This window comes from Ammospiza nelsoni, chromosome 5 (assembly GCF_027579445.1).
Source record: "Ammospiza nelsoni isolate bAmmNel1 chromosome 5, bAmmNel1.pri, whole genome shotgun sequence".
NCBI lineage: Eukaryota > Metazoa > Chordata > Aves > Passeriformes > Passerellidae > Ammospiza > Ammospiza nelsoni.
The window spans coordinates 13,690,822-13,713,862 of NC_080637.1; the positions used below are offsets into that span (position 1 = coordinate 13,690,822).

The 23,041-nt window shown below is 38.8% G+C and overlaps 1 protein-coding gene across 4 annotated transcripts in view; it reads left to right on the plus strand.

Annotated features, from left to right (window-relative positions):
* The first annotated feature begins 328 nt into the window (after positions 1 to 328).
* KMT2E (lysine methyltransferase 2E (inactive)) overlaps positions 329 to 23,041 on the plus strand; it is a 55,267-nt gene continuing 32,554 nt past the window's right edge. For 2 of the 4 annotated variants that reach the window (XM_059472894.1, XM_059472896.1), the window contains exons 1-2: positions 330 to 564; positions 18,320 to 18,504. In XM_059472894.1, the coding sequence (XP_059328877.1) occupies positions 18,434 to 18,504 (71 nt within the window). In that variant the 5' untranslated portion in view covers positions 330 to 564; positions 18,320 to 18,433. Of the gene's footprint in view, positions 565 to 9,027; positions 9,085 to 18,319; positions 18,505 to 23,041 lie in introns of all 4 variants that reach the window. The other 2 variants (XM_059472895.1, XM_059472897.1) reach the window with 2 other exon arrangements.

The following is a 23,041-nucleotide window of genomic DNA, read 5'->3' on the forward strand; positions in this document are numbered from 1 at the left end:
ACTTCCCTCCTCACGGCCCCCCTGCCCAGCCCCTGCCGCAGTCTGGTGCCGCGGCCGCGCCCAGACCCCGGAGCCGTTCTGCGTGTTGCAAAATGGACTCTGAGGGCTCGGCGGGCGCGGGCTGCGCTCCCGGCCCGTAAGCAAAATGGCGGCTGTTTGGCTTCGCCTTGGTAACCCTGCCCCTGTCAGGCGGGGCGGGTGAGCCCCGTGCAGGGGGAGGGAGGGGAGAGCGGACGCCATTTTCCCAGAGAGAGGCAGTGACATAGAAGGGAGCGTAGGAGGCTGGAGGGAGGGAGGCACGGGAGCAGCGGCGGCAGCAGCGGGGTTTGTACACAGGTCCCAGGGCAAAGGCGCCTTTGAGCTGGTCCCTGTAGGGTTCTGCGCACTGAGCTAGGTTTGGGGGGAGGGGGGGTCTCCTCTTTCCCTTTCTTTTACTAGAGCCTGCTGAGGGCTGAGTCCTGCCTAGGGTAGGGATATCCGCAGTGGGGCTGTTGCATTGTTTTGGTTGGGATAGAGAAGGGGCTCAGCTGAGGGGTCCTGCTGCCTGGCCTGTGACCATTACAGGTGAGTCTTTGGTTATTACGAGCATATTCTGCTCTGGGTGCTTTGGGGGAGGGGGGGGGTGGAAAAAGAGTGAAATGCGACGGGAATGTCTCATTACCTTCGGTGCGAGTATAACTCCTTCCCACCCTGAAATATGTTTAATTTCTGTTTAAGTTGCCTTGAATTTGCTTTTCCTTTTGTGGGGTTTGGTTAAAAAATGGCAGGCTGTCGCTATATCTTATGAATATGGCGGGTTACTGTAACTGGAGGAGCTGAGGAGAATTTTTTGGCAGTTACGCCAGATTTATGCATTATGCTCGGAAAATGAGCCAAAAGGAGCTATTATGTGACAACATAGGCTTCCTTGGGCTGGCGGTTTTCAGAACGGGTTTGTGCGTTATTGGGACTGCGTATTGAGTTTTATGAAGCTTGGGGAAGCCTATTCTTTTCCTCCATCCTGTATATTTTTGCTTTGTGGTACTAAAATGGCTCTTTATAGGCCTAATCTCTTTGCCTTCCACACCCCCGCCTCCCTGCCTGCCTCCCTGTTAATATCTCCGCTTCGTGGTGTAACCTGGACAAACGGAGAGCTGTCCCGAGGAGTTTCTGTGCCAATTTAAAAGGGGATCATTCTCCCCACCCCCTTTCTCGAGGCTGTAAGGAGTTGGAGTGGTGCACCCCTTTCTCGCTTTAGTTTCTGCAGCCGGTGTTCGTGTTCCCTGGGTGGCATATTTCATTCTCTTTCCTGAAGCTGTAAGTGTCGGTGGGTTCGGCCGTATTGCTGCAGACACCGGGGAAGAGAAACAAACGGTTCACTGTGTACTACTAAATAGGGTAGAGAAACATAATATAGCCTGATTATAAAGGTCCTGTATTCCCCCATACTCGGCTATTAGGGAACGTGCGGTGTCTGAAAGCCCTGAGGTCCCTAAAATGCTACATACTACGTGTCGTCAAAAGCAGAAGTTCAGTGCTGCATCTAGATTTACGAATGTTTTAGTCTGTTTATTTACAGCAGTTTAAAGGAATAATAACGAAGCATTTTTGTTACTCAGGGTTCAGATCAGAGAACAGCAAGAGATATCCATGGCAGTACTTGCAATGCATGATTAATTGGTTATTATCACTATACTTTTGAAGTTACTTTTTTTAAAATGTGGAGCAAATTTATTAATTTCCCTCTTTTGTCCTTTAGAGATTCTAAAAATGGCGGCCTCAGGCTGATGTTGTGGTAATCTAATCAGCTCGGGTCCTCCACACCCCATGCAGTGCGTTTGTCTGCAGCATATTAGTGTCTTACTATGTTAAAAAGAAAAGGCTGTTCCCTTCAAATAACGTACAAAACAGCTCTTGGCTTTTACTGCGATTTAAAAATGCTGTGTTCCAGCTGATTAATTTTATTGGTTATGTGTGTGAAAGGCAAGTGAACGAGACCACTCTTGTCGGGGAGAAGGGGGGTGGAAGGAGGCAACAGACTCAGGCAGCTCCTTCGAGGGGTGTGTGTGGTGCTCTAAGGTACTCTGGGTGTCGGTTTGGTAAATTGGAAAGGCTCCTGCGTTTGTGATCGATACGGTGCAGCTGTCTGTCCTGCTAACGGCATAGAATCAGTAATATTTATCAACCACAGTCGTGGATTACGGTCACTAAGACACTCGGCTAAATTCTTCGTGGAAACACATTTGTGAACGTCACGTTCATCTTCCAGGAAATACCTTCACTGGACATCGGTGTAGTAATTCCATATATTCATAGTTAGAGAATACAGAATGAACTGAAGGGAATAATGCACGCGAGATTATAACCTGTTACTTTATTTAAAGACACAGAATTTCTTCTGCTGCCATGTAATTTTGGCATTGCATTTTTTTCTTCAATTTTATATATTGCTAGATAAATTGTGTATGTGATAACACACACACAAGTCCTGAGGGAAGGTGCGATTCCTAACGTCTAATTTTTTTCCTAAATGAAATATGAACCATTTAGTATCACCACTATAAATATGTTTGAGTGGGGGGAAGGGAGGTCACAAGGATTCATTATTTGGTAGTTGGTGTAGTCTGCTCTGATACATACTATAGCAGCTGCAAATTGTATGTTTTAAGCAACAATAACAAAAAATAAATTTTCCCCTTTTTTTTAATGCCTGTCTTTAGTCTTGTCCTTTAAATTAATGAGATATGAAGTCCTATTCCAGTATAGCTTTAGAACCTTCTGGATTTAAGAAATCAAAAGTGAGGTGTTGAAGTGGCAAAGCTGTCTTCAATCTGTGATGAATTTTAATTTAAATACCATTTAGAAGCACTGATGTAGGATTTGAGGTATACCTGAAGTTGAACAGTAGGATAGACTTTTAGGGTATTGTTAATGCATGCCTTTAATGTGTTTTGAGGGCAAAGGCTGAGTGGTTTCATTAATTCTCCAGTAATGCATGCTCCCATCATCTTTATTTATATAAATACAATTTTTTCTTCTAAGCCATGTCTTATTATTTAAAAGTACATGAAAAAGACAAAGAATATATGGGCCTTTATGGAAACCTTTTGCCTTTTTCTTTCCTTGCCTTCAATTGGAAGCTGCTGTTCTTGATATTCTACAGTCTGCAGCTCTTCATGGCTTCTGTCATGTTCTCAAGCAGATATCTGATTGACAATTAGAGGAAAATAACCTTGGACACTTTACAAAAAGTGTTTGGGGAAGGGTAATGAAATAACCAAAAATACTAATTTTCAAATTTTACAGTTTGTTTTATGCACTAAGAACCTCTTGGGAATTTAGAGATCTTCCAGAGTTTTCCTGTATGAGTTTTAATGACTCAGTTTGCCTTCGTGACTCAGTTTCTCCATTTGTATAAACAGATCTCTGATTTGTTTTAAGGAGATGAGACTACAAAACAAATTCTACCTTTATTTTTTAACTCCATTGATGTTTTTATTTATATATTCATAAAGAATGAAATACCCCCCAACCCCCAAAACTAATACTAGCTTCTTGAAAGAGGGAAGATCTGAAATCTAAATTCTTTTTTTTTTTTTTTTTTTAAGAATTCTGTTCCACAAACATTGTGTCACAAATGCAATAATGTGGATTGGATTTATGAATCCATTTATATTAAAGTTTTACATATCTAAAGGAGAATGTTGCTTAATTGTCACTTAGGCTTTTGGGTGAGTGTTTTTGCTGTCTGGGAAATTCCAGGGGGGAAATAATACTGACTCTTTAGACTAAATCTAGGGAAAGTTTCTCTTAGGACTAAGTAACCTCTTCAGGTTACTCTGAGGTAATGAAACTCCTGATTTCTCTTGGACAGCATACACAACTATTAAAGTTCTTCTGGAAAGCAGCAGAAGTGCAGAAATCAATGTCACTCTAAAGGCTGAAGTGTTTCTCCAGTTCTGTTCTTGCTTTGACTAAGGACAGTGTTAATTTTGCATGCATGCTAATACTAATTTTAGTAAGGACTATTTGTGGGACTGAGTTAAGGAGTGGTGTATGTAATTGTAGAATCATGGTATTGTTCTAACTAAATTAATGTAAATGAAGGTTTAATGAAAGTATTTTGCTGTTGTCATGTGACATTCTAACAAAATTTAGTGGGAGGGATGTAGATGGGTAAAGATATAAAATAGAAGGCAATTCAGACTTCTACAGAGATCCTAAAGAGGTGCATCTGTGTTATTTGCCTCGTGACTTCCATGCAGATGAGCATTTGTGAATCTCTCAAAACCAGACTTTGTTGGAGAGTGTTTTTTCAACAGGTACACTGTTGAAGTGTTTCCACTGTGCAAACAGTTCTGATTTATTGCTGAGAGTGACATTTCAGGCATCTCTGGGGGAAAAAATTTCCACAGATGAGAAACGTGGATTAGGGAAAAAATCCTCAATTCTGTGCTTCCAGATTCTGGATTCTTTAAAATATTAACTGTAGTGGTCTTTTGAATGGTGCAAAATGGATATTTCTATCTGCTTCAGTGTTCATATTTTCTTAGTAACAGAAGAGTTGTACCCACAAGACCTAATCTCTTTGAGGATCCAAAATTCTGCTCATGACCTTCACATTACAGAAAAAACCTGCTGTAGTTGTGTTCAAAGGAAAGCTGCTGTTAACCTTTAAAGCATAACAAACAAGTACTTAAAAGAAACCTTTTCAAGGTTTCATATACTTGCTAGGAGATACTGCTATTATATGTATTTCCTTCTGCAAATCTTAATGTAATAATGAAACAGGATTTAAGCTGTGTTGGTTGTTAGAAAATTTTAAGAAGACCTTTGAAGACAGTTAGTTTTATTGCACAGAGTATATGTTTTTAACATGCCTGACCTAAGTGGTTTTGTATCTTACTTTTCAAAATTAAAATATGGGTAGGAACTACAGTAAATTAGTGTCTATTCAAGTTATGTGCTTGAAAAGTGAATGTGAAGAATATATTATAGTAGCACACAGATTGCATCCTGTGCAAGTAGGGTATGTTTGTTACTTTTGCATATTGTATTACCAGAGTGCTGCCTCTTGTTTCATGTGATAGTTCATACACTGCTCAGATGGAGATCCAGTGCTGTAAAACCTGAGTGAGACTTTAAAGGGACCGGCAATTCTGCAAATCAGGCACTTCCAAAATAGTATTGTTCCTAGTTTGAGAATTTAAAATTAGCACTTGGATAGTTTAGGTAGTACAATTTCATATTGCAGGCTCAGGTTAAGGAAAGCTTTTTTATTTTATTCTCATTTGTAGTTGTGTTTTTTGTGTTTTATGCCATCATAATCTAGGTAATCATTCACTTTTCTATCTTCATCACAAAAGTAAATTGCCTTCAAGTTCAAAGACAAAATGATAAGACTAAATTTTAATGACATTATTGTACTTTATATTGCAACTTAAGAAGGAAGCCATATAATCTGTTGTTGGCCTCCTTATCATAGAATGGTGTGGAGATGGAAGGGACCTTCAAAACCACTTTGTTCCAGCGCCCGTGCCATGGGCAGGGACACCTTCCCCTGAGCTGGCTGCTCAGAGGCTCATCAGAGTGTGCCCTTGAACTTCCAGGAGTGGGACATGTGCTGCTTCCCTGCACAACGTGTTTCTGGTGCCTCAGCAGCCTCTCTGGGTAGGATTTCTTCCTACCATCTCATCTAAATCTCTCATCTTCCAGTTTAAAACTGTTCCCCCTTGTCCCGTTACTATCTACTCATGTAAAAAGTCACTCTCCCTCTTTTTTATAAGCCCCTTCTAGGTACTGAAAGGTTTCATTGAGGCATTTGGAGCCTTCTCTTCTCCAGACTGAACAACCCCTGTTCTCTGAGCCTTTGTAGGAGAGGTGCTTAGGCCTCTGGATTATCCCTGTGACCTCCTCTGGATCTGTGCTAACAGATCCACTTCTTTCTAGTGCTGCAGACACCAGAGCTTGACAGAGAACTGCAGGTGGAGTAGAGGGGCAGAGTCACCTCCCTTGACCTGCTGCCCACACTGCTTTTGGTGCAGCCCAGGGCATGGCTGACTTTGTGAGCTGAGAGTGCACGCTGTGAGTTGTGTGGTGCTGCTCACAAACCAGCACCTGGCAGCCTCTGTCCTCCTCAGGGCTCCTTCTCCACCCCTGCTCTGGCCAGCCTGCCCTTGTGCTTCCTTGGCACAGGGGCAGCTCCTTGCACTTGGCTCGACTGAACTTTGTGAGGGTCACACAGGCCCACCTCTCAGGCCTGTCAGGGTCCCTCTGGATGACGTCCCTTCCCTCCAGCATGTTGGCCACCCCTCAGAGCCTCATGTCATGGACAGACTTGCTGACAATGTGTTTAATCCATGTCACCAACAAAGGTTTTAAACAGCCATGGTCCCACTAGCAGTGTGTGAGGAATGCCACTCAGCACTTGTCTCCACTTTGACATCGAGCTTGGCAGCTTTTGCAGCTTGTACAAGTGCAGCCATGCAGCCAGCTCCTTATCCACCAAATGCTCCATCCATCACTTCATGTGTCTCTCCATTTCAGAGTTAAAGATTATTTATCACTCACAGAAACTGATCAAACTAATAGCCTGTATTTGCCACTGAAGACTTCAACTTCATGTAGAATGGTAGATTCAGGTTTTTTTACCTTGAGGAGTTCTGAATATTTCACTTTGTTTGGTGTTCATTACTTTTTAACTCTTCTAAATTGATAGGACTGGAGATACCTTCTGACTGTTGGTGATGCTGTTAGCTTGCCTTGGGTAGACAGAGGGGCCTAACTTCTAATTAGAAAGGTTATAATGGGCCTGAGCTGAAAACTGTAGCACAAAACAGGTGATAGTCAAGTCTAGATGGTTAATCCTGTTTTAACTACTGCTTTAAAGAAAATTTTCTAATAAGGAGTGGTTTTAGTCAGTTCTGCTTGAACTGAAGACTTGAGAATTACGGCAACTTATATATAACTTTTGAGGTAGGTACAGAGTGATTACATGTCTCTTTTGGTTTCCAAACCTATCATTCTAGAACTGTGAAAGAAACATGAATACTTTATATATAATTCATAAACAATACAGTAGTTATTTTACTGGTGATAAGGGTGAGGTTCCTCCCTCAAATGCCTTACCAAGTGATTCCACTGAAATTTTTCCTTTTGCTTAGGATAGGAACGTTTGATGGAAAACTTTAATATCTTTAATATTATGAAGGATTTTCATGAATGACTGTGTTGTGGGGTTCTTTTAAATGCTTGTTCCCTGTCTTACTTTCCAGTGATCTCTTTTGTGCTGAAAGACAAAAGCCAACACTGCTTTTTGTTCCCCTCTGTGTGGCAGTAGTAGTGAAAATTAAAGCTGTTTATTGAGCTTCCATCATTAGGCAGAATTTCTTTGTGCTTGTTTAAAAATCAGGTATTTTATGTCTCTGTTACTATAATTGAAAAATGTACTGAAGCCTCCATTGAAAACACAAAGCTATGGAGTTAAAATGCAGGGAATGGAAATTTCTTAACTCAAATAATACAGTTTTGCAAAATAATTGTAAATAGTTGAAAATAAATTCAGTTTTGTTTTCTTGAAAGTCAGAAGGATCTTTTGATCGTACACTTCTGTAATTTTTCTGTGTCTTTGAACATGAAATAGTCCCTCCATCTGTTCTCTCATGTTTTCTTGCCAGTATCCTCCCCAAGTTTTTGTAAAGAACATTGAAATACTGCCAAATTGTTATGAAAATATATAGTCCAGGTTGAACTGTAGTTAATGGACTTCTTCTGACTGCCAGAAAGAATTAGAAGTTTGTGTTTGAAAGAATGTGACTCTCTGACTTGCTTGTGTTTTGATTCCTAGGCATAGGTGTAGCAGTTAGATGAATGTCTACAAATTGCTTCCATGAGTAAAAGTAGAACCACTGTTGAGCTATTTAGGTAAATCAAGTGTCAGGGATAAAAAAGAGGAGCTAGTTTTTGAAATCTACATAAGTGAAATCATATCAAAAATATGCTGAGCTGAAGTCAGACTTGAAATATATAAAAAGAATTTACTTCTTCTGTAGTAGGTAGCTAATAATTGCAGTAGACTCCCAAGTCTTATTGAGCAGCATAGAAAAAATTAATTAGCTTATTTGGGATCATGAAGCCCACAAAATATTTATACTGTTGAAGGCAATGCCAATATTTATTTTTAGCCACCTGTTTTTTCACCCCAAAATCTGTACTTGTTGGGAGGAATGTTGGTGACTGAATTGCCATGAGGTATACTGTTATATTTAATAAAAAATAAATAGACTTAGCCCATGCAGTTGTAGATGTGAATTTGGGTATTCTTACAGAATGTGGACTGTATATACTTGCAGAAAGCCTTTATTTTTTAGGATGTTTGTCAGAATAATAATGTAAGATAACAGATAAAATGTTTTCATTGCTAAGTCACAGGCAGTTTGTCTAAGTTTAATCAACAGCTTTTTATCATTTTGTGCTAGATGGAGAAATACTCATTTGCAGTAAAATAGCTGATGCAAAAAAATGACATAAAGCCAAGATATTTTTACTGGGAAACTACTTTATTAATGTTCCTAGCCTTTGAATTTTTCTTTAAAGGCATTTTAGACTTTTCAGTAATAGACTGAAATGACAGGCTAATGTTAGGTAGATAATATAAACTTCTCCAGGCAATATGCAATATTGCTATGAAAACATAATTTTGCACCTCTTCATGTGCTGTGGTTGTTTTGTATTTTACAGTTCCTTGGCTCTCCAGCTCAAATAATTGATGGTTTTTGAATGGCTAGGACTTTCTTGTGTAATTTATTTCAGAAGTATGGCAGATGTTTAGTAAACCTACTGACATCAAGCAATTGGCAGTTAATTTTCAGTCCTGGGTGTTGAGTTCTGCAAATAGAAAACCTAAAATCTGCAAGTGTGGTGTGTGTTAGTATATCTCTGTTTACTGTTTCTTTCATTGATTCCTTTTCAATAAACTAATCCTTATTCTCTCTGTAACTGCTTTTACCTTTATTTCCTTTCTACCACTCATTCTTTTTCTCTTCCTAGTCCCCTATTTTGTCTAACTTCCACTGAGAGAAGAAAAGGAGTGAAGAGAGAGAAGAGGTAAGGTCAAGCCTTCATGTTTAAGGGACTAGCATAAATATTTGAGGAAGAGACCTTGCTTTCATTCACAGCAGTAAGCAAGAGCAGCACTGTAGTAAAGGAAAGTAGCTTATGTCCCATGGAAAGCAGCTTTGGTGTGTAGCAGAGGCTTGGCCAAACTGGCAGCCTGACTTGGTTTGTGCTCCCAAGCATGGCTTGCTTTGTGCAGGCTGGAGTCTGTGTAGTGAAGCTGTCACCTGTGTACCAAGGAAAACCTTGTGATGTGATGGAAACTCCAATTTTTTATGCATCTTGGATACCATGAAGGGGGCAGGGGTTTTTATTTCCGTCTTTTAGGTACTAAAGTCTGACCAATTCATAAAGTTTGGCTGTCATTCCAAATGTGACTGTGGTCTTTATTGAATGTAAAATCCTGCATTTGTCTCAGGGTGTTCCTAAGCTGAATCAGAGAAGTTGTGGATGTCCCACACTGGAAGTGTTGAAGCCCAGGTTGCATGGGGACCCTGAGCAACCTGGTAGCAGAGGTGTCCCTGCCTATGGCAGGGATGTTGGAACTGGATCATCTTTCAGGTCACTTCAGACCCAGGCCATTCTGTGATTCTGTGCTAGTGAATTTTGCTTATTGGCACTATTTTAAAAGCATAGTTTGAGGAGGAGTCTTACTTTGTAGTTGGTTGTAGTAACAGTGCTTCTTAAATAAGTTGGTCCAATGATTAAGTAGGTCTGTGTCAGTACAACCAATAATGTGATAAAACAGAAATTTGACAGAGCTGGGAACTTGGTGCCCTTGAGCTCTCTGTAGCTTTCTGGAAGTCCAAAAGGAGCTGGGGTTAGCTATGAGCAGTGTCCTGTGAGGAGCAGAACAATAATGATTTTAGCCATCATCTGTCATGTGTGACTTCAAACCAGCCACAGCAAGTACTTTTTTGGGTTTTTGTCTGTCTGACAGGGTACATGAGAAAAGTTGGATGGACATGAGTACTGACAATGTGCAGGTGACCCTGAAGGGTACTGAGGGGCTTGTGAGTGAGGCTAGAAGCAGTTAATATTGTGAGGAGGAAGAAGATACTGCTGAGAGGGACATAGAGAACATTAAATCAGTGGGAATGCTGGAGCACACACTCCAAATACCAGATTTCTTCTAGAAAAGGTTGTTTCTTCTATATGATTTGCAGGACTTGGTCATTAATTGGTCTTAATATGTATATTTGAGTGTGCCTACTGTGTCTTATTTTTCCTACTCCCTTTTTTTTTGTTTCAGCACAAATTAGAAGTAAGCTATCTGTTAGGTTACCACAGAAAGCAGCAAACAGTAGCAGAGGTCTGAATTTGGACTTGCAGTTGTTTCTAAGTCTGTGCAGTTCTTACTGCAGTGGTGTAACATCTGGAAGTTGGATATCCATCCTCATCTCTTAGGAAATCTTTACAGTTATGGAGCATGCTAGGGGAAACAGAGAAAACTTCTTTGTATGTAGGATTAGTCATTTATTCATGTATTATGCTTCTAGGTCTGATTAAAGGCATGTTACCTCTTGAGAAACAGACAGCAATGAATAAATATTGATTATACATTTATTTTATGGTATGTGTATATATGCTGCTTTTTTTTCATAATTGTGTGTTGATACAAGTATATACATATGCACACGTGCACAGTAGAGTTCATTATTTGAATGGTACCTAGAGTGTGCCATTAAAATGCCAGTGTCTCTTGCTAATTTTAAAATAATCTCATTTCTTGTTAGACTTGTATGCTCAGAGCAGCAGTAGAAAGCAGCAGTTTAGAAAAGCATGATTTTATTTAATGAAACCTTCTTTAAATCTTCCCTTATTCCTTTCCAATTAAAAAGAAAGTTAAAAAATCAAACCCAAGAAACAAACAGAACCCAGCACACACCTCCCAAATCAAAAACAAAAAAAATTCCAAAGGAGGGGAAAACCTGTAGGTAGGAAAGCCAAGTAATAAAGCTTAGTTTGTTGGCCTTGTGACAGTTGAGGACATGAGTTTTCACTCTGTGTTTGTGGAGCCTGACAAACTATTGATAGTTGCATTTTTAATTAGATTTCTGCTGTATAGATTTTTGTGTGGATTTCTTGTGGATTTCTTGTGGTCGGGGGTGGTTCCCATGAGCATGCATTAAAATGATTGGCCTGTAAATGTGAAGGAAAGAATGACAAGAATTGCTTTTGCTCATGATTGCAAAACGTGTGTACACACATGATGTAATTGCAGGGAGGAGGAGAATGTTACGGTTGCATTCTCAATAAATGCAGCTCACGCATAGAAGATGCATGCTGAGGTAATAAAATGCAATAAAACAGAATGCTAACTTTTGGTCCCCTATTACCTGAGATGGCTTTGTATAAGCAAGTGACAATAAGATATGCAGGAGTCAGCAGAGGTCTGAAAGCAGTAATACAGTCTTGGAAATCTTTGCATCTTCCCTGAAAGGCCTTACTGATATGGGAAGCAATAATTAGTTTTGTAGTGGTCCTTTGTAACTTTGGAGCTAACCTGGACTCACAGTAGTGTGAATTTTCTACTGGGAGCAAATGGAAATTAAGAGTGCAACACTTATACATTCAAATTGACTTGAAGTTACAGCCAGGTTAGCATTGCATGCTGGTTAAACTGAAAGGTCTTGCTTAACTTAAGACTGTCATGTTTGTGTGTTTTAACACTGATTTATTTTTTATCTGTAAATCTTGTAACTCTTCTTCTTTGGTCATTGCTTGAGAGGAATATTGACTGTTTCAACAATTTTATTTGTTGCTTCAAGTTGATTCCCTTAAGATTCGTACACATCTCATGAAAATGAGCTTTCTATATGTGTGTGTTGTGATACTTAATATAGCTCCAGGAAATGGTTATTATTTTTTTGCCTGGATTTAAAGGTGTGAGGGAAGGGCTTTACCAGTACTCAGAGTTTAGCAAAAGGGAGCCTCTTCTGTGCTTGTGTTGAGGGGAAATAAGCTCTTATAATCATGAGGTGAACTGTCCATTGCTGGGTAAATTGGAAAACAATGAAACTTTTTAGATGTTGGAGGGGGGGACTGACAATTATTCCTGGCCATTTCAGGTACTCAGTTTACTACATATGGGAAAGTGACTGCTTTCACCTTTGATGTATTTTGTAATTCACTTTTCAAGTTACATAATTTTGCTTTTAAGGAAAGAGTTGTCATATGTAGATAGCTTAGAAGGTTTTAATTAATTTTTCTTCAACTGTAGTTACGTGGATTTTGTATATAGGCCTTGTGAAAGTACAGAGTAGAGAGATGGTAATTTGGTTACTGTATAAATCCTTCTGTAGTGACATGAGTTAAGGAGTTCATGGGTGAAGTTGCATGCATCAGTAGAAAATCTAAATAATTATTTATCTTAAACCAGCACTGTTGCATCTAATGGAATAGCCTGGTTATGGGCTAATTAGAATTAGATTTTTCTCCTTAAACTTCTATGTTTAGGAAGATCCTGGTAATTTGCTTTGCAGAGCCATTCTGTGATGAAATCTCCCAAATCTTGAAACATCTAAACCATCTAATAACTATTTTTTTATCTTGTAATTTTTGATGGGTGATAACTGCAGAGGAAAATATTGAAGAACTTTACATGTATACAAAATTCATAAAAACAGGAACAAAAAGATTTAGTGTTTTTGTAATGCCTAGTGATGTGAGAAACTTGAACTGATCTAGCAATCCATGTACTTAAGTTAGTGTAGTCTTCTGTGTATGTGGGAAAATTCTTATATTTGAGATAGGATATAATTTAATTGTAAGCTTAATTCCATGTTCCACTTACATCCCTTTATAAATTAGGAAACAAATGTTAAGTTTCAAGTTGCTTTGAATCTCTTCCTCTCTTCTAGAGTAAATGTATTTTTTCTAACTTCTGTATACTTTTTGTATTTGTCACATGACAACAATCTGGAAATTGTTCATGGGAAGGGAAAAGCAAGGAACAGTGACACTGCCTGTAAAAAGTTGTCAGATGTGAAGAAGAATAGCAGAAACAGCTTTTATTTTTTCCTCTTTGGTTTTTGTAGTATTGGACATAAACATTGTTAAAAAAACCCCAACAAACTAGACACCCTCATCATAATATAATATTTCTGTAAGTGTTGTAAGTAGTAATGCTGTCTTGATATATTAGTGTCTCTTTAGGATTTTTTTAATGTTTAAGACAAATAAATTGTTAATGGTGTTGCCACCATCTCTTACTGATTTTTATGAAAAGTTTTGTAGGTGCATTTAGACAAGAGCTTTAGTATTCTTAGGCATACAGCAAAGGCTCTAGCAGGTTTAACACTACTGATGTGACACTGAATTACTGATGTAGTTTCAGGAGATCACACCCTGGCCTTCTTCAAGGTTGAGCTCTCTGTATTTGGGGGTTTTTCCTCCTTTGGGTACAAGTGGCAAAGTTAAGTTTCTTCTCCTGATGACAAGTGATCTTAGCAGGACATGAGAGAAAGGAAACCTGTGGTCTCTGCTAGACCACAGAATAATGTTGTTGTAATGGAATACCTCAGGGATAATGTATGAGTTATTTCCTGTTCTTTAAAGCATAAATTGTGTTCTCTTTACAAAGCCACAGAGATTAATATTTTGGAATGTATTGCGCTCTTACACTTCTGGTTTTTGAGTACAATTAATTTATACAAAAAAGGGTCCTGGTGTCATAAACAAAGTGGAATTATGGTGAGGCTTCAGGTATTTTAGACTTAATGCAGCTGTTGTCAAAAAGCTCCTGTGTATTCTCTAGGGGCAAAGAGAAGTGCCATTTGAAGTGTAAATCAGTATGAGTGAATGGTGAAGTGTGATGGGTGTGAAGAGGTTGATCTTGCACAAGATAAATGTTTTAACCAGAAATTTGTCTGGGTTTTAGATGAACATTTTATTATTAGGGCAAGATAAACTTTTTTACTGCACTAAATAAAAGCAAAATTTATTTGAATAAGGGATTTTTTTCCTCCTATAATAAAGCTGTAGGGTGACCATGAGAAAATTTGGTGAATTTAGGAAATTGCCAAAATGCTTTCAGAGCTTAGAGTGTACTGTTACTAATGGAGTAGACTATAACAAAATTGTTGTTAATTAAGGTACAATAGATGAGCCACTTTGCCCAGTAAAGAGCTGATCAATGAACTTTGGACTAGCAGTTTTTATATGGTGGCTTTTAACTCTGTGACCCTGAAATTAACTGGAATAACCAGTGTGGTCTTCCTGTCTTTCAAGTTCATGTACTGCTTGAAGAAAGACTTTCTTAAACAGTAAGTTGTGGAAATGAATGTACCTATGAAAACAGCTTCTTAAAGGCCATGGATGACAGTTTGTCAGAGTTCTGAAAGAATAATTACTTGAAATAGATGGATACTTGCAGGAGTTGGAAAGTACCAAATCATGACAGCAGATAGTATTTTATGACTCATCTAAAATACCAAGCTTCAAAGGATAAGCAATCTCTTCATAGATAAAATTCCCCAGTGGTTGTGTTACTTTCTTTCTGAACTTATAAAAATACTGGGAATATTAGTATGTCATGACAGTGCTTCTGATTCTGACATGGTGGAAAATAATTATTTTCCATCATTCTAAATTTAACATCACTGTAGGGATCATAATTGGATGGCCTATATATAAGGTCACAGTTTTGTTTAATAAGTGGGTGTAGTGTTATTAATTTATCCTAGATCTCCCCCCACTCTCATTACAGGCATTTGTTGAGGATGGCTACTCATAATTAATGAGCAATATTTGTTTGAATTAACTTGGCCATGTAGGTATTGCAAGCCAGTGACTGCCTTCATTCTTCCATACTGAACTGTAGGCAAAGGAAAAGCTTTAGGGAGTTCTGTGTGTGTAATGAAGGTGATAAAAACCAGTGAGTATTGCAATCATGTTCCACTTCCTTTTAGATAAAACATATGTTTAATGCTCTTCAGGCAAAAACATCTTGATTTCTCAAGTTTCTGACCTTACTCAGTGTAGATCAGGTTAGAATTTTTTCCTGAATTCTGACAAACTGTATTTGAATAACTTGCCATATGGCAGGAAGTTGGTTTTGGTTGAGTCCTCCGTTTTTTTGTTGAGTTTTTGTTGTTGTTGTTTTTGTTGAGTCCCCCCTTTTTTTGTTGAGTTTTTTTAGCTCGAATGGTGGTGTATTTGCATTGTCCTGAATGGGGGCATGGGTTAGCCATTGATTTCCAGTCTATACATAGCTATAAAACATTCATGGCTCTTCTTTTTCTGCATTATGTTTTAAAAAAGCCCCAAAATCACTTGATTATCAGATTCAAGTGATGTTCACTGACAACACAGAGAAGATCTGCTTACCAAATCCATGATGGTTGGGTAGTCTCAGTTGTTTTATGTAAGTTTGGAGATGTCACAGCCCATGACAGAGCTTTCTAAATTTGTTCCTCACTTCCTTCAGTCTTCAGGGCATTTTTGCCTGCGTTGTTTTACAGCTGATGCTCTAACTGGTTAGAAGTGTTTAAAGAAAATCTTTTAAGAAAAACCACACCATCAACAAAATCAAGTTTAAGTGCAAGAAATACCTAAGTGAGGATCTTGATCCCAGACAATGTTGTCTAATATGTCTTTTAGACCTACATTGACCCATTAAAGCTGTTTTTTAAGAATTACCTAATGACAGGCATCAAGTAAAAACTCCATTCTGCTGATGATTTGGTAGCATAGGTCACACTGCAGGGAGTACTGGAACAGCAATTAGCCCTGGCCTAGCTGATTTACCTGGATTTAGAAAATTCATGGTTTCTTTAAAGTTGTGTAAATTTTTTACTTTTTTAGAAGATGGGAACTAAATGGTGAGTTGATGTTTCCTTTAAGTTGTAGGTACACCCATTCAGGGTTCTGCCCTATGAGTAGAGTTAGCTATATGGTGGGAAAATGAGTGCTCACTTAAACTGTTAAATGGGCTTATGGGTTTTTCAACCCTTCTATTGAAAATATTCTATACCTGCTTTTGATTTAACATATTTTTCTTGCTACTTATTCTTGACAATAATATATTTTTTCTTAATTGTTTTGCGTAGCTAGTGATGCATTTTTTTACTTGTGGTATTTAGTAAGAAAATGCTCAGTATTTAAATGAGGAAAGCAAAATATTCCAAAGGCTACTTGGCCCAAAAGCTTTCTAGTTCATTGTATTTGATGTCTCACGTAATAGGACCAAATCACACCTTTTGCTGTCTAGGAGAGTGAACTAGCTGTAGGTTTAGGCACTTCAGACATCTTGGCATGTTCTGAAGTTAATTGCCAATCTTCACTAGTGTTAAAAAATTTAGGAAGTTAGATGAAGACTTGCTGCTATCTCATACTTTAGAGATGTCTTGTACATGCCACTTTGTCATCTTGAAGGTGCTGACCTAATCAATAAAAGAAGACAATTCAGATTTAATTCACAGGGTTTATCTGAAGTCCATTTCTCACCGGGGCTTGTGCTTTTTGTCAGTGTAGTGTTTAGCAAGAATAACGTGTTGAAATGAAGTTCAGCCAGGATAGGTGCTGGATTCTACACCCGGAATGGGGCAGCCAAGGATGTATGGACAGACTGGGAATGAGAGGCTGGAGAGCAGCAGCCACAGTAAGGGACTGGGGATCCTGGTCCTGACGGTCTGAACAGAGCCAGGAGGGCCACCCATGTCCAGGGGCATCAGGCACAGCAGCACCAGCTGGGCAAGAGAGGGGATTGTCCTGCTCTGCTCTGCACTGGGGTGGCCTCATCTCGAGTGCTGGGGGCCGTTTTGGGCACCTAAATATAGAAAAGACATTAAACTATTAGTGCCAAAGGTGGTGAAGGGCCTTGAGGAGAAGCTGTATAAGGAGTGGCTGAGGTCACTGGCTCTGTCCAGCCTGGAGGAGACTGAGGGGAGACCTCACTGCAGTTACAACTCCCTCATGAGGGGAGGAGGAGGGGCAGACCCTGATCTCTGCTCTGTGGTGACAGTGACACTGAGGGAGTGGCCTGAAGTTGTGCTGGGGGAGGTTTGGGTTCAGCACTACGAAAAGGGCTTTGAACAGGCTCCCCAGGGCAGTGGTCACAGCACCAGCCTGACCCAGCTCAAGAAGCTTTTGGACAGTGCTCTCAGGCACATGGGGGGACTCCTGGGAGTGGTGCTGTGCATGGCCAGGAGCTGGTCTTGATGATCCTCGTGGGTTCCTTCAAACTCAGCACATTCTGTGATTCTGTGAAAATACATTGATCTCAAAATTGTTGTGCTCATGTAGACATCAGCTAAGATACAACATTTTGTGGTATGAGAGGAGTGTCTTTATTAGGCACAGTATGTGCTTCATTGCGAAGTGGTTTGTGGTCTTGCAATTTTGACATTTTGGTGAGAGTTTGCAATTATTCATTATGTAACTGCTGAAGGTACTGGGCTACTTTACTCAAGTTACCTAGTCATGTGTAAAACCTGGTCTGTATTTGTGTATAAAAGTGCATTAATTTACTCATCTGTAAATAGCTGAGAGCTGTTCACATTTCTCTTGGGTGGGTGTTCTGCCCTGTGTAGTAAGGAAAGTGGGGGACTGGTAGTAACTGGCATACAGGTTGGATCCTACATTCACTCGTGTGAGTCAAGCAGATTGCAGTTTACTCTGCAGTTAAAAACTACTACTGATTATTTTTATTTTACTCCTTTAAAAAAAATCACTTCCAAAAGTGGTACTGAACAGGCACAGTATCTTCTAATGGTGATTTATTAAAATGGAAAAGGTTTCCTATCATTATTGTGAATTATTAGAATTATTTTGTTTTTTTAAAAATACTACATGGCAGTTAAGACATTTGTTTTCTTTTTTTAAGCGCAAAACAAAAGAGAACAGTGCTGGCTAAGACTTAGTTGCGAATTCTCTAACTAGGTTTCTATTGAAAGGTACAGCAACTAAGCTTTGACAGCAGAGGGCCAGTCTCTGGCACTTCCCTCATTGTGCTGGGGTTTTTAATCAGAAATTTGAATGATTGTCCATTTGTAATATGTTCAGGTTCAGGTGTTAAGATCATCACTCTCTTTAAAGAGGTTTATTTGCAGTTAATTTTAGAGAAGATTGAATGTTCTCCTTTTGCTTGTGTAAAATACAACTAGCGAAGTAATTGTGACAGATATAAATGGCAAATTTTAAAAATAAAATACATGATGTAAAATTGCCTGGGTTTGAAATGAGCTGACTTAATCTGGTGCATGTTGTGTTTTGTTTTTGGCAGGGTTTGTGGATGCACTTAGATGTTTGCAATGAGCACTGTGGCTGGCATGCCCCAGTGTTTTGGATACCAATGCATAGGACTCCGTAGTAATCGAATTTATCAGAAACGAACGTCATGAGCATAGTGATCCCATTGGGGGTTGACACAGCAGATACTTCTTATTTGGAAATGGCTGCAGGCTCAGAGTAAGTATGTGAACATAATTTGTAAGTGCTCTTGCCTATTTTTTAATTACTTTACTTTTTCCTTCATGGCCATTTTTTGAATACTGTTGGAGAAAACTTAAAGAATTTCCTTAGTTTTGTTGAGTTTTTAATTACTTAAATTAATAACTGTCACTTCATTTTATGTCAATTTCTTCCACTTTAGGGGAGCAAAGGAGAGAAGCTGAATGTTTCTACAAGTGCATGTTTTTCTTGCTTATCAGACTGACAAATAAAGATGCTCCTTGGTTTACTTCTCATCCTTCAAATATTTTGCCATTTCAGTTTCCTTTTTAACTACATGTAAAAAATTTTTTTGATTTTGCACGTTAGAAAGATAAAATAATTTGGTGCATTAAACTGCAAGAAAGTAGTAGTAATCAAGAAAAGTGTGTGAAGATATGGTATTAGCATTTCAGCTAGGCCTTCATTTTAAGAAATGAAGGCCTAGCTGAAATGCTAATACCATATCTTCAGAAAGTTATTTCTAATTGTAAAGCCAGTAGAAAATGATTTAGTAACTGTGTATAAAGGGTTACAAAAGAGCTAGTGAAATCTTGTATTCAGTAAACTCTGACTTTGCACCAAATATTGTAGTGTAGTGAGTTTCTGGGTTTTAGAGGATGGGGAGGGTGACATGTGGGGTTTTTTTTAGGGTTGGGGGGAGCTGTTCTTGTGCATGTGTGGTTTTTTGTGTTGTGGTTCTTTTCTGTTTTTTCCCCCTAGTCTCCTGTACAGTATTGATGGGCTAAGGTTTAGAAACTGTTGATCTCTGACTGGATACATTTCTTGTCAAGCAAGCCTTTCTGTGTGTGTAGCACACAGAATGTTTAAGAAGCAAGTGGTTTTTCTTCCAAACTTTGAAGGAAAGTTTTAGGAGAACTCTAGAACAGCTTTTTAAAGGGATGTTGCTCTACTGTGCTTCCAGGTATATATGAGGCTATTCTAGGTTTGTGCCATTTATTTGAAGAGAACAAAGAATTTGCAATTCAAATTTTTTTTTTGTTACAATAAATTTTTAAGTTGTTTTATCTTTTTATATTATAAATACTCTTAACCTTGGGGCAAAAAAAATTTTAACTGTAGTGAACCATTCACATTTCTTTTCATTTTTTTTCCTGTGCTTTTCTTTTATGTTTAGAGAGGGTCATGATTCCTGAGGTTGCTGACATTCCTTGCAGACACAGCATGTCATGCTGAAATGAAAATAAATAAATTTAGTTGTCAGTATAAACAAGATAGAGTTCACAGTGTTTTATTTGGTGGATACTGTCGCAGAGTGACCCAGTTAGGAGCTGCTTTTCTTCAGATGTCAAGTGGCTGTTACCACTTAGATTAATTCTTGTCATCTCTGCCGTGCTCACACTGAAGTGTGTGCAGGTGCATGATTGGTGTACACTGATTTAAAAGCCATGTCGCTGTCACAAGAAGTGTGACACAAAGGTGTGTCCCTAATCTACCAGCTTACACGGTTGTAAACCCTTGCTATCACAATCCGTGTGGCTTACTCTTTGTTCTTGTGCATTTTCTTGCCGAGGGTAGCATGTTGGGCGTGGGGTGTATTAGTAACAGTCCTAGAGGGTCTTTGAGCACGTTGTGGGGTTTTCCCAGGAGGGAGGAGCTAGAATTTTTTCGTTGTGACTGGCAGGTCGGATATTGCTTCATATTGCTGAAGCATGAGCAAACGCAGGAATGGGGGAGTGGCACACTTGATTATGCAGCAGAAGCAGCTTAGGGAAAAGCTCTTTGTGTAGTGCAGTCTGCTAGTGCTGAAAGATTTTTCCTTATGTTTTGAACCAAGGCATAAGCCTATTAAAAGAGGGGATATTTTATATGATTAATAGTTCCACATATTTTAATAATTGTAGCAAATAGCTGTGTGTGGAGTAGCCTAGTAAGAGGTTTAAGGATCTTAAAAATAGGGTGAATTAGTTTGTTTATGTTGCATGTACGTAAGTGGGGTCTTCCAGATAGATCTTTGTGTCATTGTAGTAAAAACATACTTGGCCTTTATGATCTTACTAAAGATGGGGATTTGTAACATCTTAGTGGTAAGGTGCTTGTACTTGCAAGCCGAACAAGCCATTTCTGAAGGTCCAAAATACTCTTCCTTCAGAGAGTGCTTGTGGAGTTCAGAGTGTAAATATAAGCTACACATTGGGAAATGCCATTGATGGTACTGCTTTTGTGGTTATATCCATACATGTTTTTTAGGGAGAAGGCCTGTATGATAAACCTCACAATCACAGTGTAGAGATCACAGTACTGAGTTCAGTATCCAGGAGAGAACATTGGTGCAGTCTTACCTACAGATAGGATCAGGCCAGCCTGTACTTGCAGGGCCTGCTGCAAGGTGCTTAGGTAGCAGAACCCACTCCCTGCTAGAGAAGCAGTCCTTGCTTCTTGTTGTCTGGCTGTCATGTGTCTTTGGTTAGATCAAGTGTCTTGAAATAGAAAATGTTGTTTCTCATACAAAATATATTGTGTTCTTTTGTCTGAGATGGCCTTCAGCTAGATGCTGTTCAGGTGTGCTGGTACAAACAGAAAACAAACCTAAACTCCTTGAAAATTAGACCCATCAAACTGGATTGTGGAAGGTGGATGTTGCTGAGAGGTTGCATTTGGAGTTCAGACAAATGTTCAGGAAGTACTTGTAGTATGCTTAGCTCACAGCCTAAAGCTTGGATACCCCACCTGCCTTTGAGCATTTTAGTGAGATTTTGTTTCCTGCTTGAACATCTATAAATTTATGGAAGTGGTTGATGGCCCCAAATTCTAACTGACTGTATTTTTGGGTATTAGTCAAAAATTGTGTGCTTTTTTTTTCTTAATTTATTACTGAATGGTCAGAAGCAAACAATGTTTAAAAGGAGTGGAATGAGGGAGGTGACATTTTAGAGACGAATTGGCTTCCTTTGAATCATTGCAGGTTGATTTCCTTTATACAGGTTAACTAACTATAAAAGTGTAGTGACTGAGGTTTTGTAAATGAACTGGTCTCGGGTGTTGCTTTTAGTTTCTCACTAATGCCATCTGCTGGCAACATGCAGAATATTTTGTTTCCATTTTAGAAATGAATGGTAGGAAATGACTCAGAACATGAAGTTGTTTCACTTGCTAAATGAAAATTCTCTCAAGGCTCTTTTTTTTTTTAAATACGGGCATCTCTGCTTTTTTAACTGATTTTAGAAAATACTATATTTCTGTTTTCAGGGTACAGGAATGTCTTAAAATCACTGCAGACCAAGATGTGCCAAGCTTTTTGTTTTGTTCACTGTGAACATTTTTCACAGTTTTGAATTGCTGACCACAGTGCTTAACAAGTATATATATTTTAGCAAAATACCATGGTCAGTTTATCACAGTAATATTTATTTATTTAGGAAATAACATTTTGATCAAGCTTCATATATACTGTGTTGCAATACAAACACTGTAGTTCGGATGAAAACCAAAAATACAATAAATATCTTTTAGTTATGCAGTAAGACAGCAGTTGTTTGAGGTGAAGCTGAAAAATGTGGTATGATCAGAGGACTGACAGAATTAGTACCTCAGTCTCTGACAGAATTGGCTAATGGCCAAAATACAAGCAAGGAAAGCCTTACAGTGTTTTCACAGCTCTGAATGCTCACATGTTTTCCTCCTGAAACCTTGCTTTCTGGGATGGCTGTAGGAATGCCAGTGGTGAAATGAGGGGTGTCTGTCTGTAGTACAGTAGTTAGTGCCTTGCTGCTTGGGCCCTGGTACCTGAGCCCAAAAAATCTAAAACTTGATTTTTAAATTAGGTAGCGTCTCATGCTTTAATCATCTGTACAATTAAATATTTTACCAAGAGGCATTTCTTCTCAAAGCCTATTCTGAGATGCCTGTTTCAGAAGAAGGGTTTGACCTTTGAACAGACATGTGTAGAGAGGGCATATTTTCTGTTTGAGGTCAAGCACATGGTTGGCAAAGCCAGGAATGATAAGGAATTCAGTAACCTGTTTGTCAGAGTTGATTTTGTCTGTGGCTCTCTGAAGAATGGTGCTCATTCTGTACTGTTTTATGCCATCTATATCACTTTCCTGTTGACTGTAAAGGAAATCTGTGATGGCTCATTTCTAGTTTAAGTGAATGCTCTTGGAGCTCCTTCCCTTAGTTCTTGGTTTGTTCCCCACTTCCCCAGCCCAGTGCAGTGGGTAAGTGGAACAGTAACAGTTACATTCAGAGCTCTAGTGAGCATCTGTTATGATTGAAAGTAGTGTCTGTGCCTGGATAAGCATTTTAAAAAAGTTTTACTGAAAGCTGATTGTGCTCCAAAATTTTTAATAGTTGCCTTTCTGTATCACCTGATTTTGCTCCCACCATTTTTCTAGTTTGCCTTGTTCAAGTAAAGATGTGCCTTTTTCTTAGTAACATTGTTCTCTGAATCTGCTTTATGAGTGTTAAAACAGTTGGTGATAAATGAATGTTTCTGAAAGCTTTACACTTTTGCTTCCCACCACTGTTATGCCTGTAAATATTAAATTTTGTTCTC